The sequence below is a fragment of the Carassius gibelio genome, chromosome A3, assembly GCF_023724105.1.
Source record: "Carassius gibelio isolate Cgi1373 ecotype wild population from Czech Republic chromosome A3, carGib1.2-hapl.c, whole genome shotgun sequence".
Taxonomy (NCBI): Eukaryota; Metazoa; Chordata; class Actinopteri; order Cypriniformes; family Cyprinidae; genus Carassius; species Carassius gibelio.
The window spans coordinates 11,842,804-11,860,045 of NC_068373.1; the positions used below are offsets into that span (position 1 = coordinate 11,842,804).

At 34.8% G+C, this 17,242-nt stretch overlaps 1 protein-coding gene across 1 annotated transcript in view; it reads right to left on the bottom strand.

The window, feature by feature from the left end:
• Positions 1-17,242, bottom strand: part of crhr1 (corticotropin releasing hormone receptor 1) — a 120,330-nt gene that overhangs the window by 79,969 nt on the left and 23,119 nt on the right. The window contains exon 2 of the mRNA XM_052543725.1: positions 9,091-9,178. Within this exon, the coding sequence (XP_052399685.1) occupies positions 9,091-9,178 (88 nt within the window). The remainder of the gene's footprint in view (positions 1-9,090; positions 9,179-17,242) is intronic.

Here is a 17,242-nt window from a genome sequence, read left to right on the forward strand (position 1 = left end):
CTGTGTGCTCCCTGCTATTTTGGATTATAAACGTTAATGGTAGCTCTCCTTCGTCTTCTTACTCAGACACCGTAGAAGTGTGACAGAACACTTGATGCATGATGAACTGGGTTGAGAACTTTCTCTTTGATTTCCAGCAGTAGGGACAGCCTTTGGAGCAGTGTGTGGAGGAGTTCCTAATCGTAATACACTATTTCTATATGAATTGTTCTCTGAAGCTCCTCCTTAGTCCTAAGCAAAGAAGGATTACCAGCCACGCCGAAGTCAGGATCGCCGGCTGCTCTATTGTCACACTCGCTGGCCACTCTGCAGTCAGGCATTCCCAAGTCTAGCCCAGAAACGCTGGCCGCTCCACAGTCAAGTTTGCCGGCTGATGCTCTCCCAAGCCCCATTATGACAGCAGCTTTCTCCTTCACCTCGGCCCAAAGGAGGAGAATGAGGGGGAAGAGACTGTTGTCAAATCTGCTCTTCAGTTTCTCCTTGTGTTGATTGTGTTCATTTGATTCAGCTATGTCTCTTTAATTACCTTTAGTTCATTTTACTTAAGCCCTGTGTTTTTCCTGTGTCCTGCATCTGGTGTTTTTGACACTTGTTTAATGTATATCCATCAGGACTAGTTTTGTACTGCAAATCAAAAACAATATGTTCAGCCCTCATTATGTTGTTTATGTTTGGCATCAAACTACATGCGATACCAGTGTGGTGACTGAATGATGCCGAGGACACCCACAGCTCACAGTGTGAACAGACAGAAATATTTGGGTGCATACGTATTTGTGCTTATCTGTATGTGTGCATATGGAAGAGAGAGAGAGAGAGAGAGAGAGAGAGAGAGAAGAGAGTGCACAAAAAAAGGATAAACATATTTATGGTCATACGTTCAGCTTTTGAGCTAACCTAAAACAAGCTTACATAATGTACAAGCATATTTTCCTTATGCATAAAGCTCACTTCACTGTTACTGTAACGCAAGACTACGTTTAAGTAAATATTCAATTAGTAAAAAAATTTAATAAAATAATAATAATAAAAACTGAGTAAGTTGACTTAAATATACTTCATTTTAAGCAAAGGGAGAATTTTATTACTTATTGTGTGACTGATTATATATATTGTGTGGAACACCACATACTCATTATACAGGGAAACAAAGCCATTTGAACAGAAAAATCATATGCTCCTGGTAGTTCAGTGTTAATTACATTGAGTGGGCAATAAATAAATGTTAATCACAGGTTTGTCCATGAGCACCCTGAACTTTGCACATTCTTGGATCTTTGAATTTTGATTTCAGAAATACATAAATAATGCCCACACAAACAGTCATAAAATAGCAAATGACTTTTTATTATCCTTTAAAATATGACTTCAGGGAGACTACAAGTCTCAGAGTCAAGTCATGTTAATGTAAATATTTGCATTACATTATTAAATTTAAATCTCAGACTCCAGTTTATCAAATTAATGGTCTCTCTGAAATAAATAAATCTAATGATATACATTCAGTCATGACTTTGATTTTCAAAATCATTTTTATTAGAGTATGAAGTTTCACTGCATGTCTATTTGGCAAGCTGGGTTGACCTGCTATTTTGTGTAAAAGCTCATATAAATATATTATTATATAATATTTTATATTATTATTATTATTATTAATATATATATATATATATATATATATATATATATATATATATATATATATATATATATATATATATATATATATATTATAGTATTTTTTAATTTCATTTAACTTTAGCTGACAAATTAATTTGAAATAATAATGTTTCTCTATTCTACAAAACTCTGGATTCCTTTAATAAATGAAAAAGATCTTGACCTCTCCTGATACAAATATAATCAGGCCCTTGTAAAACCGGCAGACAGCTATCAAATGTCAGCTTGTTAAATGACTCTTAAACTTCTCTTCGTCGACTCTCAATTAGTATCACTAAGGTTACCACAGATACACAAAGCCGATAAAACCACAAGTTTTCTCAAAGCTCTGATTCTGAACTGTGAGGGGCTGCCAACATGGGTATGATCCTGATGTGCTTATGCACATCTTGCATGGTAAAAAGAAAATCCATTCTTGGACATGATCGAGTTTCATAAATATCTCAAAACAGTTCAACGTGTGTTTTGTTTTCTGCTAGTTTTTATACTGTGAAATATTTCTTGCAAATTTAAGGACTAGAAGGTACAAAATTCTGGATTTACAAACTGTCCAAAACAATCTCAAAACATTTATGATATAAGGAATCAAAGCCAAAGAGGTTTCTGGTCTCGAACACAGACAACATATTTATCAGTTGTCTGTCTCGAAAGAAGTTCATTTGAAAATACATTTTCTTTGAGAGAGTGGGTCCCATTTTTGAACCATATGACAATCATTTTGAAAACAGTATTCAAAATGTGGTTAGTTTTTGCAATTGTTGCACTGGCACCAGCAGGCTTTGTTGGAGCTGTGCTGGAGTTTAGGGGTTGAATTCTTAAAGGTCCTGTTTTACGCGCTTTTTTGAAGCTTTGATTGTGTTTACAGTGTGCAATATAACATGTGTTCATGTTTCGCGTGTAAAAAAAAAAAACACAGTATTTTTCACACAATTCACCTATCTGTATACTGCTGTTTTCACTGTCATAAAAACGGGCCGATGTCTTCCTTGTTCTATAAAGTCCCTCCTTCAGAAATACGTAATGACTTCTGATTGGGCCAGCGGTTCCTGTGTTGTGATTCCACAGCAGTTTAGAGCAGGCTGACCTCCTGGTAACGCGATTGGACTAGTTTTGAGAAGCAAGTGGGCAGGAGCATGTGCAGGAGATCTATTTATAGTCACAGGAGCAATTTACTAACGAGATGCGCATGAAAATCGCATTCGTTTTTTTGCACAGCCCTAACATCTAGTTAACAAAGCTAAACAGCATTGCCCTTTGTATAATAGGTTACAGAAACTGTTAAACGCACCAACTTAAATAATAAAATACACTTACCAGTTGTGGTCCATAAACAAAGAGGGAACTGCTCTATCTATCAAGAACAATCTTTTTGCGAATCCGGCATTTAACTGATTGAGATTGAGGAAGTTGTCCTCAGCAAAATGTGCTGCACATAATTTTACATGTGGATCATAATTTTCGGGAACCGAGTTAAACATAATTTGTAACCATTAATCCCCAAGCACAGTGTCCCTGGGAAGCCCAAACAAAGATGATTGGACTCCGAGATGAAAATAACAGTGTTATAAAGACATGGCAAACACAAATGGAGCTCTTCCTCTTCTGCGTCGGAGCGCAACAAGGCCACGCCCCCTGTTTGTGAATTCATGTGGGCGGAGGTTAGTCAAAACACTGCTTTAGTGACGTCATTACTGCAGGAACTAGAGGGATGTAGTCCAAACGGGTCATTTTTTGTAGGCGAATTCTGTTACACAAAATATCTCGCTTGGCATTGAACTTTGACCTTTAGCATTTTACAGATATCATTTATACTCTAACAACAACATTACACACTAACTAAAGTTTAAAACATGGGATCATGAAGAAGGGGACCTGTAAAGATTTGTGTAATTATATCACCACTTGGTCGAGCTGGCCAGTTTAAGGTTCTGGTTTACAGGCGATCAGGACAGATTAATTACTTGTTATATGGTTAGCATAAAATACAACATTTGGTTTCATCTTGGAAAATTTATCTGACTGCAGGTTTAACCAGTGCACCATTGACCCACAAAATTGTTGTACAACCCTGTGCACATATAGTACAGTGGTGTATTAATCTGTCTGCCGGAAGGATTAGTAAGTGTCTGTATTTAAGAGGAAAGCTGTTTACTTCACCATATGTGAGAGATTTAATCTTTGAAATTTTAAGATTGGAGCACTTGCCAGATTTCAGACCAGATTGGTCTCAACTGGCCTGTTATGAACATTTGAACATAGGTTAAACTTTTCAGCAAGCTGTAAAAAATCAAGATCTATAATAACTGAAGTAAAACGTGTGAAGAAATCGTGAAGAAAAAACATAAGATAGGACAAGATTTTTCTCAATTGATTCTCCAAAACACCAACAAGAACAAATGGAGACTGTTGCGGAGTTTCTTGCTTTTCTAGTAAAAACACCCTAGTAATTTCATGTTGAACATCCATGTTTCTTATTAAGTATTTAAATGGTAAATTAATATATGAATTCAGAACAAATGCAATTTTTTTTTATAACTTTATAAATTATGATCTCTTAGAAGTTAGAAAACAAGACAAAAAACGGAGAAAAAATATTCATTCATGCATTCATGTTTCTAATTTACAAAACGTTGCAAGTTATTACTTAGGAATGACACCTGTATCCCAAAAAAGAACAGTAATTTAAGCAATAAGCCATATTTACCTGTGACTGTAGGGTGTTAGAATTTCAGTTCTCTCCTCTCTGAAACAAGCATCCTCTGTGCCTTACCAGCAGCTACTTAAGATTTTTAAAATAGTGTTTAACCAATTGCTCAATGCAAACTCAAACACTGTGATTCAGACATAAATTGAATTACCAAATGCCCCTGGTTTTTGTTACGGTCAATTACTGTTAATACAGTCTGCAATCAAAAGTTTTTCTAAGGACGAATTAAAGTATGTGGGGTATGCTATCTGCATTAGTTTTTATTGCTGTAAACTCTTGCTAAATGTCATCTATTGTCTAGTTTTTTGGCTGGTTTTTTTTTTTTTTTTTAATAGAGACACAGTTGATCCTCAAGTGAAAAATAACTACTTAAAATACTGTAAGAGCAACCATGAAGCATTTTTCTTTCAAAAGGTGTATAAAGTTTATGCACTACAGTATATTACTCTTTAAACTTAATATTAGCAGAAAACTGTACATAGAAAATAATTCATTCTGTAGAGTTTTACATCAATACACACTCATTAAGCCTTTGCAAAGCCCTGAACACAAACAGAAGCACAGTGTATTCCAGCATTCTTGATTAGGTGCTCGATTTACCCCTCTGCTTTAACTGCAAACCAAAATGTACCACAATAAGGCTGGACAAAGCAGTGAATTCAGCCATCACAACTTTCATCTCCTTATATTGACTTTTCTGATCAATAACAGTTATGTTTATTATGTCTGAACTGAAAAGTAAATGTCACGTATCCCATGGGATAACCATCAATAAATCCTGCTGCACCCTGTCACCTTTGGTGATATGGAAAAATTAGTTCAGAGTTCAATATAAAAGCATTAAACTCCTACTGCTACTCAGCTTGAGAGAGCTCAGAGCCCCATTTTGTATATCTATAGTATTGTTTTATATGAAATAGTTCATAATTTACTTATTCTTATGTGGTGAAACTTTATGAATTTCTTTCTTCTGTGGAACACAAAATAAGATATTAAGAAGAATGTTATGCTTTTGTCCATAAAGTGAAAGTCCATGGGGTCCAAAACAACATTGTACCACACTGACTCTCATCAGACAAAACCATTTTCAAAAATATATAATTTTGTGTACCAGAGGTTAATACAGATTTGAAATTATATGCATAAATACCAAATCTCCTGTAAACAGGGATGGGCAGTATTTCAGATACAGGTATTTAAAATATGAAATACAAAATACTATTTCGTATTTAAAAATCTTTGGGGAAAATAAAAATCAAATGTCTTTTCAAAATACATAAAATACTTTGTGCCAGTCAACTCATTTCGTTCATCACCTAGTTTAGACAAATACCCTCCCCCCAACACTCACGTGAGCTGCAGCTATACAGCTCCACTCAGCACTTGTCATAGTCAACTGGACTGTTTGATCAAAGGTGCCTTAGAATGCATTGATGCAATATATTATATATTGTTCTATACTGTTTAAATATTGTTCTCTGTTGTCCCCAGAGTATGTATGTGAAGTTTTATCTTAAAATACCCCACAGATAATGTTTTATAGCCTGTTTAAATTGCCTCTTTTAGGGTATGAGCCAAAATGTGCTGTTTTTTTGTGTTTGTTCGCTTTAAATGAAAATGAGCTGGTGCTCCCGCCTCCCTTTTGAGAGGAGTGCGGAGCTTCAAGAGCTCATGCTCATGGGCATACCGGTGATATGGTTTAACTGGTGGTGACGACAGTGTTACTGATCCACATGTTGCTTCCAAATGCAATTTTTTACTACCACATTCCTCTTCATGATCATTCTGGTAGCACATGAAGGCATCGTTAGTTAAAACAGGCAGAGGCAATGGTAGCTTTAGCAACATTAGCCTTACAGAGAGCCAAGAAGCTCTTTTGGAAAACAAAATATGAAGCGTGATGCTTACTTTGTCTGGAGTCTGGACATCTGCGCATGAAACGTTGATATCGATCCCTCTTTCAGAAGCAATCTTTGCACAACTCCAGCTCTGAACTGACCCTCGAGTGTGAATCAGTCCGGTGTAAAATGTTAGCACAAACGTATAGGACTTTCTTGGAAAGTGAAATTTAAACACTGTGTCCTCAGCGGTCTATGGAGACTACTATATTCGTGGGTGCTTCCCAACACACAACACTTTTAATGGTTCTTTGGCACTGACACTGTTCCTCCAACAGCTACAACAAGACAACAGTAATGGCGGACCGCAGCTTCTCACTCAGGGCTGTGTATATGCTAATAGTGCAGAGAGAGTCATAAATGGGAGGGATGATGGGCTTTTCCCGACTATGATGTAATAGTAGTGAGAAATCTGGAACTGCTAGGGTGGAGAGATTGATTATAATTTATAATTTTTACCATTATAGGCTGGTCGTTTTCACACACTGCAGCCACACAACTGTGTTCAAACACCTTATAAAAGTGATTTTTGCATTCTATGACACCTTTAAAGTTAAAATAGTGCATCATTCAGATTTGCCTTCAGTTAACATGAAAGAAGAAAAGAGCACTGAATAGTGTTAGCCAATCAGATTTGATAGTTCATCAATTTTTTTTTATTTTTATTTTTTATTTTTTATCAACTAGCTAGTTGAATGTGTTTAAAGCATTACTGTAATTAAGGTCTGGGTGATATGACAATACATATTGTGGCAATGATATAAAGAATGAATCGACTGAACTTTAAAAAAAAATCCTTTACATTGATAGTCCTATCAAGGTGAGCAAATATATCTGGGCAGCTTTTAGTGAGCAGGAATTATCGGAATGTTGGAGTGGAAAGAGAAACATGAATAAATGAGCAATAGAAAGTGATGTGCTTGGTGCAGAGTGGACAAGTAGGCCTACACTTTTGACCCTTTCACATGGGACGCTGCAAGCAGTGGAATCACCATGCAGCTATCGATTTCCGTCATGTTGATGCGTTTTGTGCAGATAAAGCACGACGGATGAGGCTTTTATACTTGATGTGCTCGCCATTGTATAATTCTGTGAAAGGCAGTGGGCAACTTGGAATAATTGTTCTCCAAACCATCAGAAAGCAGCAGTGGGAAGTAATTTGCTGAGTAGTTTGTCAAACAGTCGTTTGTGAAAAATGTGTGAATAATATTATTATTATTTTTTTATTATTTATTTATTTTTTTTACATATAAACTGATTTTGGAGGATGCATGTGAAAATGTTTTGAGTACACTTTTTAAACCCACACAATTTTTTTTTTTTTTTTTTTTTTATCATGTAAAATGCAGTAAACTTATGATTTGTGACATTTGAACAAACCATATAAATATGATAACATTTAACACTAAATTAAATAATGCTTTCTTATATGTTTTTTTTTTTTGTTTGTTTGTTTGTTTGTTTAATTCATTAAACATTTTATTTTATTTAATGTTTGAATTTAAAATGGAACATTATTCATTATTTTTGTTCTTGCATGCTCGTTTTGTAAATGTAAGCATTTTAACTTTTAGACAAGTGCTTGGTGCTTAACCCCTTAACTTTCACTCATATTTTTGAACATTGACTTTGTAGTGCACGATCCAAACTTACATTTTTATTATTCATGAATGAAAACATTTTGTAACATGATATTGATGTACCGTTTACATGGTAATGCAATGTGTGATTTTAAAATGAGTTGTAAAGGATGAATTTTGAGATTTTAAGTTTTCAGTTGATATATAATTTCTCATGATTTCTAAAATGTGATAGAGAAAAAGGCAACAAAGTCGTCTTGCTTTTTTTAACAAAGGTCAAAATAATGTAGATTTTTGAGGGTGCACTCTTGTCATAAATTAATCTATTACTTTTCCTACATAATTTTTAACAAAAAACATTGATAAAATATATATTTGGGAGTCTTAGACCTTTCCAACGATATATAGTTTGTCAAGATTAGATTAGATTTAATTGTAATATAGTTAAGTAAATGTAGGCGTCCCACAGGGTGGACGGGTGACAATTAACAGGTTAATGAAAAATGTGTCACATTAATACAATCTGGTGAAAAAAAAAAAAAAGATTGTTAACTTTGAGAAAATAGTGTTAAATGCTATCTAAATAAATTCAAATTGTAAAATTGAAAATTTAGATCAACTTTCTCATTTGAATAAACTTTATAAACAAAACAAATGTAACATTAAATAAATATACTTTTTGGTAGTTTTGTATTTCCTAGAGGGTAGGGGAAGGGAACATCTATGTAAATTAAAACAAAGTTGTATACATCAAATTGTACAAATTGTTTCTCAGTTGTACACATAGAAATATGTATTTGTTTGTTTGTTGCTTGTTTTTCATCTAGATTAATATACCTGCACTGGATGGCCAATTTTCACATTTATTTTCTGTATTTTCAAAATACAAAATACTGCATTTCTATTTAAATAAATTTTTTCCACACAGTATTTTGTATTTTTATTTTTAAAACATTTTCATGTATTTATGCCCATCTCCGCCTGTAAATGTGTTCAGTAAAGGTCCTCAAGGTCAACGGAATCATTTTTCAGATATACTGGTGATATGCATCTTAACCACAAATCCCATCAGGCGCCATGACACTTTATCAATCCCTCAAACAGGAGACCATTAACATCAGAGCCCATTAAGTCGCGCATTTGATCTACAGTATGACCATGCTTCCCAAAGCAAATCTAAACTCTTATATACAACAAAGCAAAATTGGTTTTAGATCAGACTTACCTGTAGGATTTAAGGAGAGCAGGAGCAGAGCTTCGCAGGTCAGGTCAGCTGTTGCCCTGGAGATTAGTGTAATCCAGATGGTGAACACCTGCAACGGTGGTAAAAAAAAAAAAAAAGGAAATTTGTAGATGGAAAACAAAAGTGTCCATCTGGACATCCAGCAAGAGACAGCATACAATAGAAAAGTAAAGCAGGTCAACATCTGTCTCATGCTAATGCAGGTCTGCCTGCCACATGGTTGTGCTTCTGAAGTCATACACTAGTACAGCATGTAGTGTGGAGCAGACTGAAATTTAAGTTGTTTTTCAGAGACGTCAAACTTTACTTTCCTGCTGGTTTATTGGTTACCTGTAAAACCTTACATGTATGTAAATATAACTTGCTTGATTACAAGTAAAGTCTACAGAAATTTTCTTTTTAATTTAGGGCTCTATGAAATTAGATTACTTCCCAGAAATGTGATTACTTAGTATTACTTCCCAAATTCTGTGTTTCCAGTTGCTTTTTTCTAGATTTTAAGTTACAAACAAACAGACACTAAGCAAATAAATAAAGAATTAAAAATGACGAAATTAATTGATAAAACGTTAAACGTTTAAGAAAAATGTTAAATAAATTTTGCATTACGTTAATTTATTTTTCTGAATGTATGAAACAAATAAACAAACAAATGCATTTTGTTCTTATTCTTATTACTTAGAGAGGTACTTTTTTCAATAATAATATATTTCTGTCATAATTTCTTCAAGTAAAAGCAGTTTTATCATCAACACTATCATTTTTCAAACTTTTTTTATGATAAATATAGAATCAAATTTACTGCCCTGCACTAATTGTAGGTTTAAATGCAAAAAAGCTTTAAAAGCTTAAACAGTAATTTGTATGTTTGTTGTTATTAAAATTGTAATGTGAATTCTCTTTACTCTCAGACCAGTCAGTTTTTCCAAAGTCAGACTAAACTGTAGAAGTTTTTTACTGTATTTATGTGCTAAATATATGTAATTCAGTTTTATATTTAACTATAATTTACTCAAAGAGATAGTTTTCATTCTCATAAACAATGTAGCATTATTTTATACTAAACTCTTTCCAACTTTTTAAAAAGATTTAAGCTCCAAGGTTTATAAGATCCAATACCCCTTGAGACCAGGGCTTTTGTTTCAACATTCATATCCAGGAAACAAGGGGAAAAAAATAACAAGTGTGATCTTTGTGCCCTAATATCACACTGACTAAATGATTCCCTCTAACCAAACTAAATGCATTTTATATTTTTTTTTTTCAAGCAAATTAATTACACATGTTTTACTAAACCACAGCATTAAGACTAATGGCTATTTGAACAGTAAGAGAGATGGAGAGGTTCTGCCTGTGCTTGATTTGCTGTTATGCGATTGCATAAGTAGGCCGTCTCTAATTCATAGCCTTGAATACAGAAGTGTCTAGGAAAGAATAGGAATGAATGAAATTATTTCAGCTTCCTAAAATAGACATGGACAGCAGTCTATGACTGAATCCAACACACTGCACTTCCATTCTCAGAAGTCAAGAGGCCTTCAGTCATAAAGTTTGCAAAGGCCTCACATATTCACATGAGCTCTAAAAGCTTTCAGGTCCTTCTTGATGATCCTTTCACACACCATCATGAAAACATGAACATTTATACCACCACCATGGAAGCACTGGACGCAATATATCAGAGGAAAGCACCATTGTCACCCGGAGTGAGGTCTTTCAGCTAAGTGCTAAAATTTTTACTAGCTGTACAAAAATGACTGAAAGTTCCCAGTGGTGTGAGGTGAACAGCCTCTGTCTACTGGTCCCTGACCTCCACCACACGAGGACAGGTTTAAAGAGCTCAGTGTTGACAGCGCTAAAGACCATCTGCAGCACATACTCAAGCTAGCAGGAGACAAACAGCATGGTTGAGGAGGGAAAAAAGGAAGAAATACTGCCCCTAGTGTGTTTTATGAGCTGGCAGACTAACACTCCTCTTGCTGCTCGGCTGCTGGCTAACTCACCATTAATCTTTTTGAAGCTTTGAATTGCCTTTTCCTTAAGTCTTTCCAGAAACATCCCAAACGCCCATGCTATTTTTTTTTCCACCTCTCCCAACCCTTTGCTGTCTCTTTCACAGACTTCATCCAGGCTGGCTTGTTCCACAAAGGCTGGTTTTCTGTCGAGGGACAGTTGTGCCTTCAGACTTTCCTGTCACTTGGAACAGTTTCACTTCATCACCCTCAGTCACCAACACTGGAGGGCCATTGTATAACCCATGTGCTGGACAGGATTACCCATGAGGGCTTCAACCCATATTGTATGCATACAACAGTTTGACAAACAGCTAGAGAGCTTTGAGCTAACATTACCAGCAGGGGAGTAAATAACTAAAAGTAGTGACGCTACTAATTTAACAAAATTTGTATTTAAAAATGTTAATATATATAAAAATGTGTATAGTCTTTTAATATATTTCATACATTATCAGAGCTTAGTACACATAATTATTATATTTTTAGGCATTATTAGCCAAATTAATTAGGATTATAGGCCTATTTATATGTTATACCCTATTTATTAATTTATCATAAATATATACATAATAAACAATCATATGTCATTTGGCATTTTAAAAAGTTAAAAAGTGCTTAACTGGGACAAATAATGTGACAAATAATAACATAATAATATAGTCCTAATATAAGCAAATGAATAAATAAATTATACAAATCCATCCCATCCTGGTAACAGCTGCAGAACTGTCAAAAAAGAGACTAATAATAATTAATAATTATAAATAATATAATTATTTGTTTCCCTTTTTTTTTGGCAGCGGCTATTTGCACTAAGTGTAAATAGCAATTAGATGCTATTTACACTGTTAAAATAGCAGGATTTTCTGCTATTTATACAACTTATTGCAAATAGTGGCAATTATCTGCACCTCAGAATTGTAGTACATTATAAAACAGTGTGCAATAACGTATTGAGTGTAAATTATAATCTTAATTCAAATTAATAAATGGATGCCACCTTATTTTGGAAAAAAAAAGCCCTCCCTACTCCTACCCTAACCCTACCCAATACTTTATTTTCAACATTTTGATTATTTACTTAATTTTCACTGAGAATAAATGCTTTTCTGATGTGATTTGAAATTTGAAAAGGTACAAAAAAGGTTTTTGGTTGATTGGTGGGGTTGTCATGAATGGGTGTCCCTTAGTTTGCTTGCTAAAGGTGCCAACCCTACGGGTGAAGTCTCCACAAAGATGTAGATTGTCTACTGATATAAGGTACCTGATTGCACTTAAACAAGCAATCTAAATGGCCTATATATGTGCACTATTTTAACCGAGCCCTCACTAACTGAGTTTAATGCCACAGTTATGTTAGAACGCATCTCATTCTTGTTTCTGCGGCGGCGTGTCGGGTGTGGTCCAGAGTTTAATTTTACTTTACTCCAAATGAAATTACCCGTTTTTTAAATACTAACTTCTTTGTTTATGTCCAATTTTCAGTGCTAAACTATTCTTTAAAATAAATCTACTTTTGATTTACTTTTGACTTAATTTTGCAGACCGTTTAGACTGATGTCGTTTCGATTCTTCTGTCAGGGCGTGCAGTCCTAATAACGATGTCGTTTTCCGAATATATATATGAAACAGCTGCAGAGAGTCTCTCTCTTGCCACCACCAGCCCATGCACGATAATATTGTGTATCGGCAATTTCACAGGCTGATGATATGACGATATGAAAAATTACCAAATCGCCAAACACCAATAGGCATGCCAATAAGCAACTAGTTAATGGTGAGAATCGGTCACTATATTAAAGTGTTACCCAGAATGCAAGCTATGACATAAAACAATAAAAGCAAAGAGATATTGACTTATTTACATACAGCATCTCAAAACTCATCAATCTGCACTTTATTTCATATCTTTGTTAAAAAAAAAAAGACTTCCTTGTTCAACCAGTTTCACCACATTGACTATATTTGTTTCATTGATGAACTCGCACCAGCCAGAAGGAACAGACCTCAACCAGCAAATTCATTCATGCAGGTCTAAACTTATCTTTTCAACAACTCACAAAACCAAATACTTCTTTAAAAGTAAGAACAGTACAATACACACATTACTGTTCATTATCAAAATACCCCCAGACTATTGAGGCCCTTAAACACCTCTCTGATACTCCTCTTAAGAGACTGGGCAGAACAGACCTTCCTGTGGGGAAGTCGTGGCCTAGTGGTTAGAGAGTTTGACTCCTAACCCTAGGGTTGTAGGTTTGAGTCTTGGGCCGGCAATACCACGACTTAGGTGCTTTTGAGCAAGGCACTGAACCCCTGGGTGGCGCAGCATAAATGGTTGCCCACTGCTGTGTGTGTGCCCTTTGGATGGGTTAAATGCAGAGCACAAATTCTGAGTATGGGTCGCCATACTTGGCTGTATGTCATGTCACTTTCTTTACTTTTTGTTTCTTTTTTTTTCACTTTCCTAGATGCTGTATATGTGTGACTACAAAATCCCACCACACACTTCAAATAAATGCCGCTCTCTCCAACCTTAGAGCCTTTACCTCATTTTGCCTGGTTCTGTCTCTCTTAAGGAACTCTTCAGATTGGCCTCGAAGGAACACTCTGCTGCAAAGCCAAACCAAGAGCTCCCCTATCACACATATACAGGGCCAGTCCCTGAAGAATGGTGGATGTGGAAAGCCTACTAACTGCCTGAGAGGAGCAAGAAAGCTATAGCAGAAACCCAGGTCATTTAACAAATCAAGAATGAACGCAATGGGGCACTGGGAAAATGGGCCTCATGGGATAAAAAGCTCTGCAGCTATCTGAAATGAACTGATAGCTGAGGGAATATATAACACCATGAGGTAATTAGATGATACTTAACAGCCATTACTTGAGGCGGCATAGGCTTCTATCTCCTGAAAAATACTGGGTCAGGATCTATGATCAGAAGACCACCTGAATAGAATAATTGCATGCTTTATAACTGCCTAAAACATTGTCATATTTACCACCAACTCACCATGAACAAGGCTCAGGTACCCTTCTCTGACTAGAATTTTAACACATTATATTGGATATCATCATGTCTAAACTGTTCTTGAATGTATGTATGTGTATGTATAACGCTTGAGCTTCTTATCACAAGTTTTTGGACAATAATCTTTCGCCAAAAAAGACCTTAGAGCAAATGATTTGCATTTACAATCTAAATTACAAAGGTCAGCATTAATTGAAGTCTTTGTGTGGTAAAATTTCATTATCAAGCATGAAATATCATCTACAAGTCATATGACAAATTGACTAAGCTTACATGTCCAATTTACTTTCTTTCCTTAAAGAGTTAGTTAAAACTAATGACAGCAGATTTAAGTCATAATTACTGTTTTTCTAGGTTTAACAAAGGAAATCTGAAACCTCTGGAACATCCTAAAACACAGAACTCTCTGGGGTATTGGGAATGACTAAGCTGTTAGACGCTTGGTTAAAACAGAAATAAGATGTGTTGGAATTCCTTGTATGCTTTGGCACAGTACATATAAACTATTTTATGAGGCAATGATATATGAAAGATGGCATTTAGGTAAATAATGTACCTTTCTTTCCATCTATTGCTTTCCATCTTCCACATTGTGACTTGCAAATAGGATGTAAAGGAAATGCAATATTAACTCCCACCCCTAATGCTGATATGTATTCTAGCAGAACTCTGTAACGCCGTGTCTACACCAGATGTGAAAGAAGCAACAAAATACAATAGAACCTATCAGGCTGTCGACACTGGATGCAGTTGTGGCGCAACAAATTCCCAACATTAAACTGCTGCTGTGTTTTATTTATTACTTATTTTTGAATTATTTTCAATGGGCGCGACACGACAACTGCGACACGACAACTGTTGCATCCAGTGAAGACACGGTGTAAGTCTGGCTCTTTAGAAGCCATTGTTAAGCAGGTTAGAGCAGATCAAATTCTATCCAGCATTGCCTGCATGTTTCTCTGAGGCAGGTCTATTTTAGGCAGAGAATCAAGTCCGAGAGGATAAAAAAGCCGACTTTTACACAGAACCATATCTGCCTCATTCCTTTTGATACTGTCTTGCCATCTTTTCCTGCACTTTTTCTCCTCTCTCTATTTCAACCCTTCAGTTGCTTTTGATGTTGAACTTTTCCGGATTAAATCCGACAGACTGAAGGCGCAGCTGGAGAGGAAAGGTCCAGTTGTGCTGTTGTGTGCATTATGCCAAAGCCTTTCTAGGAACCAATAACCAGGCTAGGTCACATGTCTCAAGTGGTGAAGGCTATTTGACACAATCCATTTTTGCAAAAGCCTGGTTAGAGAACTAAATATTTTGTTTATAAAAATGGATGCAATTCACAACAAAACTGAAATGTTACAGAGGCTTTGTAATGCAAAGAGAAATCATAAAAAACTGTTTAAAAGTGACAGTAAAGGCATTTGAAATGTTACAGAAAGATTTCTATTGCAGATAAATGCTGTTTCTTTGACATTATATTCATCTAAGAATCCTGATTTTAAAAAAAATATAATAATAATAAAAAAAAAAAAAAAAAAATATATATATATATATATATATATATATATATATATATATATAATATATATATATATATATATATATATATATATATATATATATATATATATATATATATATATATATATATATAACACTGTTTCTGCAAAAATATTAAGTAAATTATATTTGTCTTTTGTTATATATGTTTTTTACAACTGTTTTTAACATTGATAAGAAATGTTTCTTGAGCAGAAAATCAGCATATTACACTGGTTTCTGAAGGATGTGAAACTGAAGACTGGAGTAATGATGCTGAAAATACAGCTCTGCATAACAGGAATAAATTACATTTTAAAATATATTAAAATAGAAAACATTTATTTTAAAAAAAATGTAATAATGTTTCACAATATTACTGTTTTTACTGTGTATTTGATCAAATAAATGCAGCCTTGGTGAGCATTTCTTAAATGAGACACCTTAAAATGACAAGTCATTCATTATTTTCTCACCCTCAAGTTGTTTCAAACCTTCTTAATTTTTTCTTCTTCTTCTGCTGATCATAAAACAAGATATTTTGAAGAATATGTGAAGAGTTCAGATACAAAATCCTTTAAGTGCATTATCCATTTAATGTTTAAAATAATAATGATAATAATAATATATTACTGATCCCAAACTTTTTGTACTGTACGTTTGTTCCAGGGCTCCAAGGTTACAATGAAACTAACCATTAAAATCTTTATGGCAAACCCTGGCACTGCTAATGAGAACACTATGATTTTATGTGTTTTGCTCTTCCAAGGTTCCCACATTTGTTAAGGCTGCTCTGTGCTTGCCCAAAATTCTGTGTAAAGACGCAGTGCTGCATATAAGCTAGCCAAAATTTCCTGCTCTGACCCACCTAGTATCAAAGTATCATAACTTTATCCCACCTCTGAGTAACACTGAACAGTCCATGTAAAGATACATAAATATCACCTCAGAAGCACTTCTGTGCCACCATTGTAGTGTAAATTTGGTATGAAACTACTGTAGATATGAATACAAATTAGATATCCATTCACTAAGCTAATAAAAAAATATATATTTAAAAGAGGTTACAATTGAGTTTAGACTTGTGGGTTGGAATAGTAGCAACATATCTTTTGCAAAATTGTTCAGCTTTAAAATATCATTCTAATCTTTCCAATTATTCCGAGGAGGCAAAAGCCCTTAAAATTAGCACAAATTAGCATCTGTTTGCTAGTTTCAGTCCGGTGCCATTTGCATTTCCTGTCCAGAGCCACATCGTTTAATTAGCAAATGCATTTGCGCCCATTTGTGCGCCCATGGGAGAGCTGGTCTAAAAAAAGAGGTGTGTTGATGTGCATTGCTGGTGCATTGCTATTTTAAGGAGCTGAAAATAGACTGTGCCATAGACCAACTCAAACCTGGTCTAAAGTCAATGGTGCAAATGTTTTTGTTATTTAAAGAGCGCGTTGGTAGAAAATTGGCTTCTGGGCAGGTCCACAGTGCATGTTGACTTTCTTTATTTTTTATTAGCAGCGAGTTTTTTTTTTTTTTTCATCTTCTGACATCACTGTAC